At 32.9% G+C, this 17,441-nt stretch overlaps 1 protein-coding gene across 2 annotated transcripts in view; it reads left to right on the plus strand.

The window, feature by feature from the left end:
- Window positions 1–293: 293 nt before the first annotated feature.
- The window catches only part of LOC106774160 (glycine--tRNA ligase, chloroplastic/mitochondrial 2), a 30,862-nt gene continuing 13,714 nt past the window's right edge, over window positions 294–17,441 (plus strand). The window contains exons 1-19 of one of the 2 annotated variants that reach the window (XM_014661039.2): window positions 294–663; window positions 769–819; window positions 1,308–1,375; window positions 2,407–2,488; window positions 2,600–2,663; window positions 4,355–4,410; window positions 4,548–4,625; window positions 4,867–4,941; window positions 5,022–5,092; window positions 7,196–7,312; window positions 7,433–7,534; window positions 9,238–9,364; window positions 12,513–12,596; window positions 12,870–12,956; window positions 14,744–14,845; window positions 14,929–14,992; window positions 15,096–15,151; window positions 15,879–15,950; window positions 16,819–16,901. In XM_014661039.2, coding sequence (XP_014516525.1) covers window positions 400–663; window positions 769–819; window positions 1,308–1,375; window positions 2,407–2,488; window positions 2,600–2,663; window positions 4,355–4,410; window positions 4,548–4,625; window positions 4,867–4,941; window positions 5,022–5,092; window positions 7,196–7,312; window positions 7,433–7,534; window positions 9,238–9,364; window positions 12,513–12,596; window positions 12,870–12,956; window positions 14,744–14,845; window positions 14,929–14,992; window positions 15,096–15,151; window positions 15,879–15,950; window positions 16,819–16,901 — 1,703 coding nt within the window. In that variant the 5' untranslated portion in view covers window positions 294–399. Of the gene's footprint in view, window positions 664–768; window positions 820–1,307; window positions 1,393–2,406; window positions 2,489–2,599; window positions 2,664–4,354; window positions 4,411–4,547; window positions 4,626–4,866; window positions 4,942–5,021; window positions 5,093–7,195; window positions 7,313–7,432; window positions 7,535–9,237; window positions 9,365–12,512; window positions 12,597–12,869; window positions 12,957–14,743; window positions 14,846–14,928; window positions 14,993–15,095; window positions 15,152–15,878; window positions 15,951–16,818; window positions 16,902–17,441 lie in introns of those variants that run through there. The other variant, XM_014661040.2, reaches the window with a different exon arrangement.

Raw genomic sequence — 17,441 nt, forward strand, 5'->3', positions numbered from 1 at the left:
CTGGAGCATGCTTTTTCTCAATTTACATATGCAAATATGAAATCCTAAATTTTGGATTAAGAAAAAAATTACCAAATGTCAAGTCTCATTGACGCGACCATCCTTAATCAACTCTGATCATAAACACATAAGTTAATAATTGTTATGTAATTTATTAATTGTTACTATGAACATTTTATCCTTAATGATCTAAACATCGTAAGTGAAAAGCACCAAATTAAACCTAAATTACGGTATAGAAAAATAAGTTCATATCAAACCGAGTTCACCAAAATAAGTACTACAAGCATTTTTCAAATAGTATTTTGAAAAACAGGTATTGCTAATGGAAGGAAAAGCTTACACTTGATAAACCCTATCTTATCCCCCATTTGTGGAAGAACCACCCGTGTTCGCGCCATGGGAATCCTCGCTTTGCCCTTAGTCATTTCCCTTCTCAAACCCAACGCCACCACTCGCCTCCGCCTCTCCCACTCCCTCCTCCGCCGCCGCCGCCACTTCGCCACCACCGTCTCCGCCACCACCACTCCTCATTCTCCTTCTTCACCGTCACCATCACCTTCACCTTCTCTCTCACGCCACTCTTCTGCTTCAACTCACTCTGACAATCGTTCCGTTAACTCCCGAAGCCTCACCTTCCAACAAGCCATTCAGCGCCTTCAGGTCTTTGCATCAACAAAATCACATTATCCTTCAGTTTTATCTTTTAAATTTTTTTTGAAGATTGTTCAATGATTCAATTATTTTATCTTGTTTGGGAAATTGCAGGAATACTGGGCCTCTGTTGGATGTTCCATAATGCAATGTAGCAACACAGAGGTAGTTAAACTAGCTTGCTGCATTTTTCACTCATCATTTGCTTCAATTGTCTTATAAACCCACCGCTGCTATTTTATTGAGTATATTATACTGACATCGCCTGAGTTTTTTTTTTCTTGAGATTGGACATGGCACGGCACCTCTCCTTTTTCTATCCTTACACTGACACAGACACCTAACATAACATTGCATTAACCTTTTTTAATTGTTTAACAAACATTGCATCCTGTACCCGATGACGGAGGTTATTGTGAGTGTAAGTCAACTAATCTGTACATACACGGCAATATGTAATTAAATGACAGTGTATAAACTCTTCACTCTATCAATGACTCAATGCACTTTCTCCTATTATATAATATTATTATTGTTGTTGTTGTTAATACTTTTAGGGTTGGCTTCAAGTAGCGAGGTTCAATTTGAACTTGGAATGTGCATTGAATCTTCTTTGATACCATTTTTTTTTTTCATTTTGCTTTATTGAGCAGGTTGGAGCTGGGACTATGAATCCTCTTACATATTTAAGGGTTCTTGGCCCTGAACCATGGAATGTCGCGTAAGTATGTTTTAGATGTAAGTTATTGCTTTATGCGTTGGTTTTTAAAATATCCATTTTGTTTGATCAATGAAAATTTTGTAGTGTTTTTGAAATTAATGAATTTATCTTTTCCTCAATGAAAAGAAGTTATTAGTGTCATGTCCTTCCCTGCCCTGAAGCAGCGAATCTAATGATTATTGAGTTCTGTTGTTGTATTCTACTAGAATTGTGTTTTGTTTTTTCAGAAAATACGTACGATTTGAAGTATACTTGTGTTGAGTGGAAGCTATTTGTTCTTGTACCATCAGTTAGGCTGTGACCGATCTATGTCGAGCTATGTTGTTGGGCTTGGTATGGAGTGTCTATTTTTTACATAAGAGGCATAGTGGTTTTATGAACTTAGGATTGAAGTATTTGTGTTTAGTAAGCTTGAGACTGGGGGCTGTGTTCCCTCCCCAGGTTGTGGTTGATCTATGTCGAGCTATGTGATCGGTCTTAGAATGGAGTCTTTATTTAGGTCTCTGCAACTAGTTAACTCAAAACTGAGGGTTTGTGTACCCTCAAGTAGATTATTAATTATTACTGATTTTCATTAGCGTGAATGATCAGTCATGGAGTGAGGTATCCTGAGCTAACTTAGTGTGGTCTTACATTGAGGTTATTGAAGTCAGCCGTGGCTGTTACCAAATATGTAATGTTTAACTGCTCTCTGGACATTACAAAATCCCTCCCTGTTTAGCCGGAATATCTAGGTACCAAATTGACAACAAATTAACTGCTTGATTATGTGGATAATATACTGCAACAACTTGAGTACTGATGGCAACCACTTTTCTATAGATAAGCCTGGAATTATCATGTGAAAGGGACACACTAGAACGATCTAGTTAAGACCTCAAGAGATTTTGACTAGAACAGTTCTTAATACTTATTTATTAATATTCGTTAATTTTATTTATGAGTATGAATGCAGAGTGCGAGGAGGGTTTTGAATCTGAAATCAATGGTGTTTTCTTTTTTTTTTTTTTTTTTTATTTTTTTGATGTTAGGTATGTGGAACCCAGCATCCGCCCTGATGATAGTAGATATGGAGAAAACCCGAATAGACTCCAAAGACATACTCAATTTCAGGTCAAGTTTGATGACATGATCAAATTCATACACCTATAGTTAAGCTTGTTTTTTCTTGAATGACTTGTGTTCATTTCTAGCATTGAATTCTTGGTTGTTTTCTGATCTCAGGTGATATTGAAGCCTGATCCTGGAAATTCTCAGGATCTATTTATCCGCAGCCTCTCTGCTTTAGGTTGTAACTGAGTCTGATATTCTTTGATTCACTTGAAATAGATTTTATTTTTTTGTTCAGCTGTTACTTATGAGCATTAAGCATACACATAGAAAAAGAAACTTACAAAAGAAGTAAGAAAACTTTGTTTTTAGAAAACTAAGAGGCTTTGATGGGAACAAAAGCATGTTCCTTTCTATTTATTATGCTTTCGGGCTGATGTTTCACTAGTTATTTCAATTTCTTAAGCTCGTCGAGAGTGCACAGGCGCTATTAGTTTTTATATCATAGATGTCTTTGCCTCTTTGTCCTCTTCAATGTACATTCTAAAATTACTAAAGGTGATCTTCTATTTGGTTTTAGGATTTGTGTTTTTGGAGCTTGTGACTTTAGGTTAGAAGGGATAATTCGTTATGGGAGTTAGGGTGAGTTTGTTGATGTTTATTGACTGTAAGAATTTCAGTGTAGATTCATTTACATAGTTGGCACTAGTTAGAATATTACTTAAGTATAGATCTTGATGTTGTAAATGATGGCTGATTAGCTATGTATTACTAGTTATCTCTTGTTTAACATGATGCACTCATAATACTTCTATAAACACTTATTCTGCAAGACAAAAAAGGCAGGGGAGATAAAGGATCTCCTTGTCTATCACCTCTAGAGCACGAGAAGTACCCATTTGGCCTGTCATTTATCAACACTGAAAGTTTATCAGATATAATATTAACAGAAACAATTACAAAAATATCATTGAAATCTCATGCTTTTATTTTATAGACAAATTATTTAATTACACCTATTTTACTTTGAATTGTTATATATTCTATTAATCTTACATTATACCTTTTGATATTTCTATTCAAATTTAAAATAAAGAAAAACAACATATTTTTAAACAGACATAATAACACTCAACATATTTTTAAATAGACATAATAACACTTTCCTTATGTTAATTAATGCAATAGTTGAAATATCTTGAAGTATATTGCTAAAAATAATACAATAGTCATGGTAAAAACAGACAATGTATCATGCAAAATATTTAAAATTAATAACAATAGAACAAAATATCATCTATCAATATCAATGTCTCATTATAATCTACCACCTCAAATTAATAAATATTTTACCTTTGCTAATGCTTTAAAGCTTAAAAATAAATAAAATCCTACTATATCTTAAGAAAGGTAAAAATAATGAAGTCATGCTTATGAATGAATGAAGAAAAAAGTGTAATAAATTCATTCAAGTCTTATACAAAAAAGAGTAAAGAGAAAATTTAATAAATATTCTAAGTACAAAATGGGAATAAATATAAAAAGTTTGAAGTTAGTTTTTTGAAAAAACGTGACGTCAAGTAGCATTTCAAAAAATGCTACAAGCTACTACAAATAGCTTATTTACCCAACATTACTAATAAGGTCAAACAAAGTACAAAAGGCTAGAAACTAGCTGAAGTGATGCCAAACATGATCCTTGTTGATGGGAAAACCTGTGTTATGTGTCTTACTGCCTCACTGTTTACGCCTCTTGAAATTAAGTTACTGATATTCCTTAACCATTGCAAATAAGGTGAAAGAATAATTAGCTACTAAAAACGAGATAACAGTTTGAAATTTGTGCAGTTCTTATTATACCCTATTTTATCCATTTTCCTCTTTAAAAACTCTGATTATGAACTTGTGGAGTGCATAAATCTTTGATAGGTATTGATGTTGCTGCACATGATATACGATTTGTGGAAGATAACTGGGAGAGTCCGGTAATATTTATTGTTTTGGTTCAAATCTTTTCATGCTGCTTACTTAAAGGAAATTTATACTTTTTTTTTCTTTTTTGTGTGTTTTAAATCTAATAAACTTGTGATGTCATCCATTTGGGAATTGAAAATGTATATAGGTTCTTGGTGCTTGGGGTTTGGGCTGGGAAATTTGGATGGATGGTATGGAGATTACGCAATTCACCTACTTTCAGCAGGTATGTTTTTCTTGCCATGAAAGAATTTTTATTATTATTTTGTAATGGAGAAGAAAAATTATAAGAGAGAAGAATATTCTGCTTAAGAGACACGGGCTTTTTTCTATAAAAAGAGGGAAAGAAAACAGATATTTTATTTTCGGTCATTTTCCACTATACAACCTTTGAATGCTTTTTTCTTTTATTGAAACAAAAAGATATGTCAATTTACTTTCATGATCTCGACTCTCTCTCCCTCCAGGCTGGAAGTCTGCAGTTATCACCTGTATCTGTGGAAATTACTTATGGCCTTGAGCGTATCCTTATGTTACTGCAAGTAAGTTGGCTAATTTTCTTTTTCTTCAACCAATCTCTATGACCCATTTAATTAATTAAGTTTCATAAATTTTGTGATAGGGTGTTGATCACTTCAAGAAGATAAAGTATTCTGATGGAATTACATATGGAGAGTTGTTCTTGGAGAATGAGTACTTGATCACTCTATGCACTGGCTTTTGAACTGCATTTCATTTTATTTTTTGTAGTGAAATATTTTGGAGATACCATAAAAAAGTAAATCTTTTCTTTTTATTTGTTATATTTTATTTTTTATTTTCTCTTATACCATATTCTTAAAAAGTAAAATTTAAGCTTGCTAAGGTAAGGTCTATACCATATTCTCCAACACATCCACTCGTTGAGTACAAGACATCTTGAGCATGGGAGTGATAGCAGGTGGTATGATAGGTTTGATAAACCTCATTACGATATACTCTTGTAGGCTTTGATATTTTTTTAGAAAGTAGACTTTAAGTCTAACTCATTTTCAAAAAATTAGCTTAAGGTGGAGTTTTCATCCTTCTTATTTAGTACAATTTTGTCACATTTTTAGTTAACGTGAAATCTCTTACACACTCTCTCTCTCGATGAAGACTTGATATATTGAGCTTGGGAATAGAGGGGACTCAATAGGGGTGATATGATGAACTTAACAAATTTTGTTAGGATAAATTCTAATATCAATTTAGAGAGTGAACTTTAAGTTAGGCTTAACCTCATAAATTGGACTTGTAAGATGAGATGTACATCAACTTATATACTATAATTTGGTCATATTTTTAGTTGATATGAGATCTTCAACACATATCACAGACATTTTGATGAGGGAAAAATGCTTCTGGTTAGATGGCCATTTTCTTGGCTTGAATTGAGTGGGAAATTTAAAGAAGGTCAAGGGAAGCTAAAAGGACAGTTGAAATGCTATAAAGCAGGAAAGTACTTTTTTTCAACTAAGAGTTCATGTTTTTAATTGAGAGTGCCGAGAAGCACAAAACATCATAGTAAGACAACCAAATTACTGGAAGACAAGTAAAACAAAGTTGAACACATTAGGTCAAAAGACTTATAGTTTGGGAATGGAAGAAGAGATGAATACAAGTGATAACTAAAGGCTGAAAGGGAAAAAGGCAAATCCTGCATTAACGACCTAGGACATCTTTCTCAATTTTGTAGTTCCCCACTTATTTAATTGGGAAAGCAGAGAAAAACAATTGAACTGTCTTATGCTTCCTCTTTCATATTCCTCATCTTAATTATTTCATTTTTCACTGAAGAACAACAGAGTTTTGGTTGTACAATGGATGAATGCAAATGCCTTGTTGTGGAACAGCCTTTGCCAAAGTGCTTAGAAAGGTACAGGAAGATTGGAATAGAAACCCCAGTAATTGGATAGATGAAAATATTGAAGACTCTGGCAAGGGTTGACTAAACTTGAGCATTAGGTAATATATTGGGGTATCACAAAATGTTAAGATCTCTTGTAAAAAATTGGTGATGGATACAAATTGTTTATCAGCCATGAAATACATGTGAGAGGTGCTTACTAGATAATTCTGATTTAAGATGATTAAAATATATTAATTTTAGATGCCATGTTGATACATGAGCCATTCTAGTGGTTGTTCATCCTAAATTATGAATGCGTTCACTGGTTATCCTAACTATCGGGAAAAAAAATTAGGCGATAGGCATCCAATGTCTAGCAAAGGAAAAAGTTAAGCTTGGTTTTCTTGTTTCCCTTTTTGTGAGTGTCCCCCTTTTTTTGTTACAATCTCCTCCTCACCATTGATATATTTTATTCTTTTAAATAAAAAATTGACATTTAAACAACTGTCACACTCAAGCTTCCTAGAATATTGTCCTCCGCAGTGTATGTGATTTTGACTTTGGTTATGCAAAATGCGTTGTTTTAGTGTTTTTCATTACGCATACATTTCATTGCAGTTGATCTTTATAAATTCTTATAAACTTGAATTTTGAAATAATGCACAATTATATCATATTTCAATTTGAAATGTTGTTGGAGAGCTTAATGATGTCAATTTATATAATTTCTTGTATTTGGCTTGGCATAACTCAACCTGAAGCCTACTTTGATGATACTTATAGTCAATAGTGGATCTCAACATTTATAATCTACAAATCTCAGTTTTTTTCACTTTTATTTTTTTTCTTATGGGTCGCTAATTTGTCTTTTAGTAATATTGACTTTGTTGTTGATTAGTGGTGACGATACTTTTTCTCCTTTCTAGGAAGGAAATGAGTGCATACTACTTGGAGCATGCTAGTGTTGATCACGTTCAAAAACATTTTGATTTCTTTGAGGAGGAAGCTCGTAGCTTACTTTCTTCTGGCTTTGCAATCCCTGCGTATGTTTATGACTTAAATATTCTATTTATTGAATTTCTTTCCTCTCATTATCTATTCAACATGCTTTCTGTTTCTTCACTGTCTCTGCTTCTGATGTATATTTTACCACTACATGCTAGGTATGATCAGCTTCTGAAAACATCTCATGCTTTTAATATCCTAGACTCCAGAGGTTTTGTTGGAGTAACAGAGCGTGCTCGCTATTTTGGTCGCATGCGTAGGTAGTGCTTGTTGCCTGATCTGTGAAGCATCTATATATATTTGTATCACTTTGATAGTTTGGTAAAGTCATAATGACAATTGAAAATTAATCCTTGAGATTGTCTAGATATTGTCCTGTGAAAATCTCTCTGATCAAAAGTTGGATATATTGGTGATATTTTGTCCAAAGTTCTTGTCTTTAGTGTTATTATCTGTGGTATTCTTGTTCAAATGCTGAGACAATTCTGTTCTTGACGGTTTTTTTTTGTCTAGTGCAAAATATTCATCACATATCAAACATATTTGGAAATATAGGATTTATGAACTTTGAGGATATTTGTCTTGTCTCAAAAATAAGAAATTTTGTCAGAGTAATTTTTTTTTTTTATGGGCCAGACTTGTAAACTTTTGATATAGACAAGATTGAAGTACACATAGTTATAATGAAAATACTGTGTTATTTCATCTGTGGATACATGTATTTGCCTGATTTGAATTTAGGAAAGTGAAGAACTGATCCCATTACGATCTCTGTATCCTTCATCAGCCCATATTGCTCTTGAAATAATACCCATTGTTGCAAAGATAAAACTTAGACTAGTAACATAACTGCAACAATTCAATTGTTGAACAAATAGAAGAAAAACAAGATTTTATTTTATTTTATTTTATTTTTCAAACATCTTTCTTTCATTTATATATTTCATTTCAGCAGATGAAAATGACATTTTTTTTTATTTATAAAAACTCATGTTTGGCATCACTATGATCCTTGGCATCATTTGTCAAACATCTCTCATTTAAAAACTACAAATTTTTGCTTAACTAAACTGAATCAGGAAATAGGTAATGTCGTGTATGTGAGAGTCCTTGCTCTCTCCCTCTTCCATACCTCCCCATTTGTTGTCTTTCCCCTTCTCCTTTTATATTTGTCGAATTACAAGGTTTTCAAGGGATAGAAGAGAGGAGAAAAGAAAAACACATTATCCTTGAATTATTAATATGATTTCCTACAATGATCTTGTGTAAAAGACTAAGCCGCTAACCCTCTCGATACTAAGTAATAACCTCCTGATTCTACTTAAAGAAAAAGAAGCAAATTGTTATAATTACTAAAAGTATGAAGACTAATCCTAGGAGGTGATATTCTAGGATAATAGAACCAATCTTTAAGCACAATTTAAGATACTCTAAGGTAACAAACTAATCCTACGAAATAATTTAAGTAATAAATTAAAATATTTTCTTAATACTCTAACTGCATTCTCACAGGAAAATTTTCCATCCTTATTGTTCCTCTTTATTGCCTCACTCTCAGGAAATCTGTAACATTAACCATTCCCTCCTATTATCTCAACTCCCCTTCATCTTTCTTGCTATCTGTTACATCAACTGTGAACAATTCTGTTACTGAGAGGAGAAGATCCTACGCACTCCTTCCTAATATGAAACTCGGCTTCCTGATGGATTCATCCTACTCTTGCACAGTATCAATTATACACTATTTTGTAGTTTAAAACACACTATCAGGGAGTAAAACGATCATCTAGTTAAGTTATTCTATAACACTAGGATCTAGTGTTCATTTGAGGATGTTTCAATTTTTTAGGGTTTTAGTACACTGTTTATTGCATTAGTCTATAGTTATTTTGTTATCTCTTATGCTTCTTTGTCAGGATTCTGTACATTTTATGTTTTTTTCCTTCATCTTGGTTTTCTCTAGTTTGGCTCGCCAATGTGCTCAACTTTGGTTGAAGACAAGGGAGATGCTTGGCTTTCCCCTTGGTTTTATCTCTGAACCTGATCATTTTGTGTTGCCAAAAGGAGTTTTGGAAGCTGCATGTGCGAAGGTTAGTTTGCATGTGGGTCAGTCCCGTCAACTTATCCTGTGTGAAATTTTGACGTTACTAGTGCTCGAGACAATTTTTTTCCTTTGGAAATTCTGTTTCTGATTTTCTTTATAGGTTTATCTGTCTTTTTTTAAATTTATTTGGTTAGAGTATGTCGTAAATAGGCTTTATTGAGCAACTGTTTTGTGCTGTACATATCTCTGTACCCAGAACTCTAGATATGACTCTTAATATTCTTTACTCTTCCTTCTCCATCTATTGTATCTGAACTACCACTATTATTATAAGTATGAGAATCTACAAGAGGGGAATTAAACTAATATATTTCTTTTTCCTTTTATTTATCACGGTATCAAAGCAAGTCGATTCTGCTCTGCTTGTCTGTGTTTTGTCCGTCAAAGAGAACACTGATTGGTCACTATTTGCCACCATCAACCATTGTTGTTTTGTTTGCTGAAATTAGGGTTTAATGTGCCTTGATGAGCGTGGTCACATGACCAAACTCTGCCAAATGTTCAGCCACATTCCGCGTTTCCCTTAGCTAGACCTAAGTGAGTGTGCCTCATGTGTTGCTTTATGCGTCGTCTTCCTATGGTTGGAATTCATTTGGACCATCACCACTTGACTCGTCAGTGCCTTCTGATCATGTCTATGTTCTTGTTTCTATGTTTAGGTGTTTTTTGTTGTGAGGACTTGAAAGATTTAATATGAAAGAAAGAAGATTCTTATTCAATTAACTAATTTGAAACAATACATCAACTTCTATATATAGAGAACTCAAACCCTAAAGTAATAATTACAAGATATCTCTAGAATCTTCAGACAACTTCTAGTAATACATTTAATATACTACCTACAACTTTCAGTATTGCATTTAATATCCAACTAACAATAGGTTAAGGCTTCTTCATGATTTCTTTATCTTGCAACCCTCGTTTTCCCTTCATGGGATTGTTTGTCTTTGTCCTTTCCTCTACCCTATTTCAACTTGTCTTTAAGAACTAACTACCACCACTTTTTTGGGGACTCCTATAACTTTTGATAAACTAAATGGAAAACATTAATTGTCTTAGTTTGACTTTGGTTCCTTGGCCAAGGTTTCCATGATCACCTAAAAGAAGGTGGAGGTTATTGAATATAGTAAAACTTGTATGGGATTAATGTCCCTAGTGTAGAAAATACACATAGGGTCCTGTATTTATAATAAAGGAAATATGGGCTAAGTCCAAAATACAAATAAAGAATAATAACAAAGTATCTGAAGATAAAAGATAAATATACGATCTAAGATATCTAATATATCTAACACTCTCCCTAGTGCATACAAATCGTATGTACCAAGCTTGTTACAAATATAATAAATTTTCGGTCCCCGTAAAGATTTAGTGAAAATATTTACTAACTGATCACTTAAGTTAATGAGTTCAGTCTTGATGTCTCTAGATACAATATTCTCTCAAATGAAATGACATTCAAGCTCAATGTGTTTGGCCTTCTCATGAAAACGACTAATGTTAAAAGCAACCTGATTGTCACATATAAGTGTCATTTGAGTGACTTCTCCAAATTATATCTCCTTAAGCAATTGCTTAAGCCAAACAAGCTCATAAGTGGCTGAGGCCATAGCTCACAGGTCCGTGGATCGGAACCAGGTTCTGATACCATATTGAATATAGTAAAACCTGGATGGGATTAATCTCTCTTATTTAGAAAATACACATAGGGTAGTGTATTTATAATAAAAGAAATATGAGCTAAGTTCAAAATACAAATAAAGAATAATAACAAAGTAACAGAAGATAAAAGATAAGATAAGATATCTATTTAAGATATTTAATAATCTAATATATCTAACAATGTTAAAGTACCATCAAATTAAGCTCAACACTAGAAGAAAACTAATTTTCAACTTTGTGCTTTACTTTGACAACTAGTGGAACCCAATATTTTGAGCACTTTTAGATCATTCAAGACATGTAACTCGTTTTGGTAAAAGGCTCAAAATATTTTTGCAAATTATATCCAACATCTTTATGATTCCTTTCATTTATTGACCTCTCTAAAGCTAATTGATGATGACATTATGTCTTTTATTGCTAAAGCTCAATCAACAGTTGAAGAATTGAAGATATTCCCGGAGGTTGATTCTTTAGATGCGATCAAAATGTAGTTTGATAAGTTTTAAATAGTTATAATCCTTTGTGCTATGAATCAAAATTTTGATCATGTTAGGGATCAAATTTTAACCGGTGAAGAAGTTTCTTAAAAGCTTGACAACATGACTCCTTTGTGTTCCAACTCATAAGAGTTGAGATATTTAAGAATATGCCAAGTCTTCTACCATGGTATCTACTCATGGAAGAGGAGGTCATAGCCCTATAGGAGTGCGTGGTGGTAGAAGACATCCTCAATGCATAGGTCATATGCAAGAAAATTGCTATTCTTTTTCATGACTTTTCTGACAAGACAGCTAACATATCCTATTTCGAAGTTGTTGAACCAAAGTTATCTAATGAAGAATATTAGAAATATTTGAGGTTGAAATCCAACAGTCTACCACAATCATTTACAACTAAGAACTAGTTAACAAATTGCATTTCACAATATGTGGAGAGTCATAGTACATGGATTGAAGAAGTAACTCACCTCTCTAACAACAAATAAAATATATACTCTTTTTATATTGAGATCCCTACAAGGATGCCTAGGTTTTGTACTGGCTTCCCATGCCTTGTTAGAAGTATATGAACTCATAAGCTTTGCTGGTTTCTCCTGGAATGTCTTCTTTCCCTCAAATGTTAATTGTATTTCCTATACATATATCTTATAGCAGAATTGTTACTGTTTGAAGGGATCGTTGCTTCAAAGAACATTCCATCTTGTATTTGATTTTACACGTACACGTTCTGGATCTAGTTTATTTGATCATTAACTCAATACAAACTTTTAGACTGGATTTATGACCTATTCCTATCTTATGTAATGTATTGTCAGTAAGAATGGTGTGATATATTGAGAAACGTAATCTTTTAATGTTTAGCTTGAGCAAGAGTATTTTTATTGATTATTTTCCTCAAATTTATTCGTATTCCAATATTAAATGCATATATCATATTAATTTAAAATTCTATCTTTTCTCTGCTTATAGGTCCATGATCATTCAAGAGTATTTGTTCTTGAAATTGGGACTGAAGAGATGCCACCTCAAGATGTTGTTGATGCCAGTAATCAAGTATGACTTGTTTTCATCTAATTAAAAATCATGAATATAGTAACCTTCAATTTATCATTTGTTTAACTTCACATGGATTTCAAGTGTGTTATTTTTTACTTTTTACGTGATATAACTTATAAATTCTTTCAGCTATTTTTAGACAATTATTATTATTTTTTGTATTATGATTTTTCATGTGAATTATTATTATTTTTTGTATTATGATTTTTCCTGTGAATTATTATTATTATTCATTGTTTAATATGGATTTTACTATGCTGGTCACTGTAGCTGAAATATTTAATGCTGCAACTGCTTGAGCGGCAAAGGTTAAACCATGGTGAAGTGCAAGCATTTGGAACTCCACGTAGATTAGTGGTGCGGGAATAAACTTTATCTTTCAAATTCAATTCTTGTTTCTTCATGAATTGCATTATACTTAATTCCTCACCCTTATTGTTCCTACCCTCTAAGTTTTATCTTATTTGAAGAACTTGAATGAAGTAAAACAGTGTATTTTCTTATTACACTGTTACAATTTTTCTACTGAATTTATACAGTACAAAGGAGCATACTACAAAGAGTCAAGGCACTTCCTTAAACTCTAACCTAATAGTTGGGTTCCCATACATTAATAATAATAAAGAAACATTACATTTCAACCCTCCCCCTCAACCTGAAGCATATAAATCATATACACCAAGCTTGAAACATATAAATTGTATTCTAGGTCTCCTTAGAGACTTGGTCAGAATGTTTGCAAGTTGTTCATTAGAGTTGATAAACTTAGTAATAAGATCTTTGGACAATAGCTTCTCGCTTACAAAATGACAATCAATTTCCATATGTTTTGTTCTCTCATGAAACATTAGATTGGAGGCAATGTGAAAGACTGCTTGGTTGTCACAATACAACTTCATTTGTTCACTTTCAAATAATTTCAACTCTTGAAGGAGTTGTTTAATCCACACAAGTTCACATGTAGCTAGAGTCATAGGTCGATATTTTGCTTCTGCACTAGATTGAGCAACAATACTTTGTTTCCTACTTTTCCAAGATACAAGGTTCCCTCCAAGGAATCCACAATATCCTATGGTAGATCTTTTGTCAATTGGACAACCAACCCAATTTGCATCAAAATATCCTTTGACTTGAGTACTTCCTTTGTTCTCATACAACAATCATTGTTTTAGGTTCTCTTTTACATATCTGAGAATGCGAATTACAACATTCAAATGATCAATGTGAGGACTTTGCATAAATTGGCTTAGAACTCCCGCTGGATAAGAAAGATTAGGTCTTGTTATGGTGAGATAGATGAGTTTTCCAGCCACCCTTCTGTATTTCTTTGGGTCTGAGAAAAGTTCACCTTTGTCTGTCATTAACTTTCGATTTAATTTTGTCGGACTATCAATGGGCTTGGAATTTGTCAGGCTTGTTTCCTCCAAAATATCAAGAGTATATTTTCTTTGTGAAATGATGACACCTTCTTTTGATTGTGCCACTTCAATACCAAGAAAATATTTTAGATAACCTAGATCTTTGGTCTGAAAGTGGTTGAACAAGTGATTCTTTAATTGAGCAATTCTAGTGACATCATTTCTTGAAATAATAATATCATCAACATAAACCATAAGATAAATAGATTTTTCAGGAGAAGAATGATCATAAAACATTGAATGATCTGCCTCACACTGTTTCAATCCAAAATTCTGTACAACACAATTAAATTTACCAAACCAAGCTGGAGGTAATTACTTCAAGTCATAGAGTGAATGATGTAATTTACAAACTAACTCAAACACTCCCTAAGTAACAAATCCAGGAAGTTGCTTCATGTATATGTCCTCTTCCATATCACCATGAAGAAAGACATTTTTAATGTCCAATAGGAAAGGAGTCATTGACGAATGACAACCTTAGCATTTCAACAATCTCATTATAATCTATGTTCTGTATTAAATGATAAAATCTTATGTGAAGCATTTGCAGTAATTTCTTTCAAGATTAATAGATAGGTATCACCAAAATGTGTGGATAGAATGATAATTTGATAAATACAACTGAAGAACTTTACGTTTTTTTCTTGCATAAAATATTTAAATTTTATACATCAGATATGAAATGACAGTAATCATAAACTTTTCGTACTGTGAATTTCACAGGTTGTTGTTGAAAATCTTTACACAAAACAGGCTGAAAAGGAGGTTGAAGTTCGAGGCCCTCCTGTTTCAAAAGCATTTGATCATGAGGGAAATCCAACAAAGGTTTTACTATGCTTGAGGCTTTTCTTTTTATCCTAAGTTGATGTTCATGAACTGGTCCCTACATTTATATTTTTTTGTATCAGGCCATTGAGGGTTTTTCTCGTAGATACTCTGTACCACTGGACCTAGTATTCAGAAAAGTCGATGGTGAGTATTCAGAAGCAGAAAGACTTGTTCAGTGAGTGTATTTTACTGCTAATAGACCTCTGTACCATAAGCTCAGTCCTGTAATAGGTACCTGATGTTGCAGGGAAAACAGAATATGTTTATGCACGTGTAAAGGAGTCTTCAAGATATGCTTTGGAGGTTTTTGTTCTTTATTTCCTTGTCTCGCCCTTTTTTGCGTTTTATGTGTTCTGTTAAAACAAGTATTGCAAATGTGAGTGTTTGTTTCTTAAAGGTATTTCTTTAAACCTTTTAATCCTAAAACAATTAAATAGGCCAATATTACTATGCCATTTTCTAATAATATGATTTATAAATGTTGTATGTAGAGTCAACCAAGCACTTCGTTAAATGAAATGAAGCTTAAGATAATAGTGCAATATTGTACTCTTGGTTTCACTAAAGAGTGCTTTCTAAACTTAATAGTCTTAAAGACAAAATTTTGGAGATGTACAAACCTAATGGACTGTAGACAATACCAGCTGCTTTGATGAATGAGTTTTGATTATGTCCAGTTAGTTACCTATGTTAAACTTGGGAGACTGATTTTGATTGAAGTTCCATTTATCATAAGACGTTACACATTTATGAAATCTAATAGTTTGCCAAAGATATCTAATTTCTTCTATTTACGGTGATATCATTCATTAGTCTTTCCAATTGTTTCTCATCTAATGCATAATAAAAGGAAATTCAAGGCAAATTCACTTGAGATAGATTCAAGCACAAGTTCTGACCACGGTTCCATGATATGATGCAAGAGTTGAGATATGAATCTTACACCCTGTCATCTAGGGTTTATTTCTCTTGCTTCTTGCACATTTTATAGGAAAATGCTATAGCTGCTGATTTTTTCTACTTTTATCAGGTCTTGTCTGAAGATTTGCCTGCTACTATTGCTAAAATTTCATTTCCAAAGACAATGCGTTGGAACTCTCAGGTATGCTAAATCTTTAAGGGTGTATATCTTGGAAACACGACACTTTATCAGCATAGATCATAAAACATCTGAAGATAGATAGCTTTTGTCGTGAACTAACTGTCCCAAAAGCTAAGTTGTTAGGTGAATTGAAGATACATGAGTAACTTTATATCTCAGATCCCCTATTATGCACAACCCTTTTGTGCTTCAAACATGGACATTGCACGTACCCATTGTCCATCATACCTGTTTGCTGATACTGAATTTTGACTTTTAGTACTTGGAAGAATGGGGGCAACAAACTAGCGATCCCATGATTATAGAGACTCTGATATCATATCACAAACCAACACTTCCCAATGCTTAAGTTATAAGGTGAAGACATTGGGATGATTTTATATTACATTTCCGGAGATCACTAGATATAGGGATGGTTTTAATATTAAGTTTCTAACATAGTGATTAGTACATTATTTACAATTACTACAGCTAATAGTATATACTAATAATAGGGTATTGCAAATAAATGCCCTAAGGGTATATGGTTAAAAAGCATTCAATACTCTCAGTTACTAAAAAGAACAAGTATTAAATAATTTGTGTTTTTAATATAATAAATGTTTTTTTCATTAAATATTTCATACTTTTGTTTCCTTAACTAGTTATTAGGACATTCAATTCGCCTGTTGTCATAGAATAGTCATATGAGCAGCGGGAAAAAGGAGTGAATGTTGACTCAGGAAACATTGGACAAAACAAATTATTCTCCGCATCATTAAGTTATAAATAATTGAAAATTATATAATGCTATCATGGGGTTTCATTGTGGAGTAAAGGAAATCACAGGTTACATAAATTAACATGTTTTGAAACTTTTAACATGCAGGTGATGTTTAGCAGGCCTATCCGTTGGATTTTAGCTCTGCATGGAGATGTAGTAGTCCCATTTACGTTTGCTGGGGTGACAAGGTAATTTATTCCTTTTAGTTATTATCTCTACTTTGCCCTCTCCTCCATGTTTCATACTGGACTTTGTGCCTTTTTTGTCTTAGACACCATTTCAACAGAACTCCATGGAGATGTATGCTTACTCATAACTGTTTCCATGTCTTTTGAATAGATTTTATAAACTAAACACTGTTAGCTGACCCCCTATTAAAGAGGTGCTTACTGGTTAGTCTAAGTTGTTTGGTTGTAACAGTTAGCCAATTAGAGAGGAAGATAGATGATTGAAAATTATTATAAACTTGGTTTTTACGTTGTGGTTTCTGTTGCATTGCATTACATTACACTATTTTTTTTGCATTTATGGGTATCGTACAATCTACAATGAAGATAGGGTTAGGTGAGAGTTCTGCACACCTTGACACAGTTTTATAAAATTTCATGTCTTATTATATGATAATCACATTAATCCATAATAATGTATAATTGATATTTTCCCTATCTCCACTCCACAAGACACGTCTGATACCACAGGCTTACACATCAACCCTTTCAGCCAAAATT

Source organism: Vigna radiata, chromosome 9 (genome assembly GCF_000741045.1).
Source record: "Vigna radiata var. radiata cultivar VC1973A chromosome 9, Vradiata_ver6, whole genome shotgun sequence".
Taxonomy (NCBI): domain Eukaryota; kingdom Viridiplantae; phylum Streptophyta; class Magnoliopsida; order Fabales; family Fabaceae; genus Vigna; species Vigna radiata.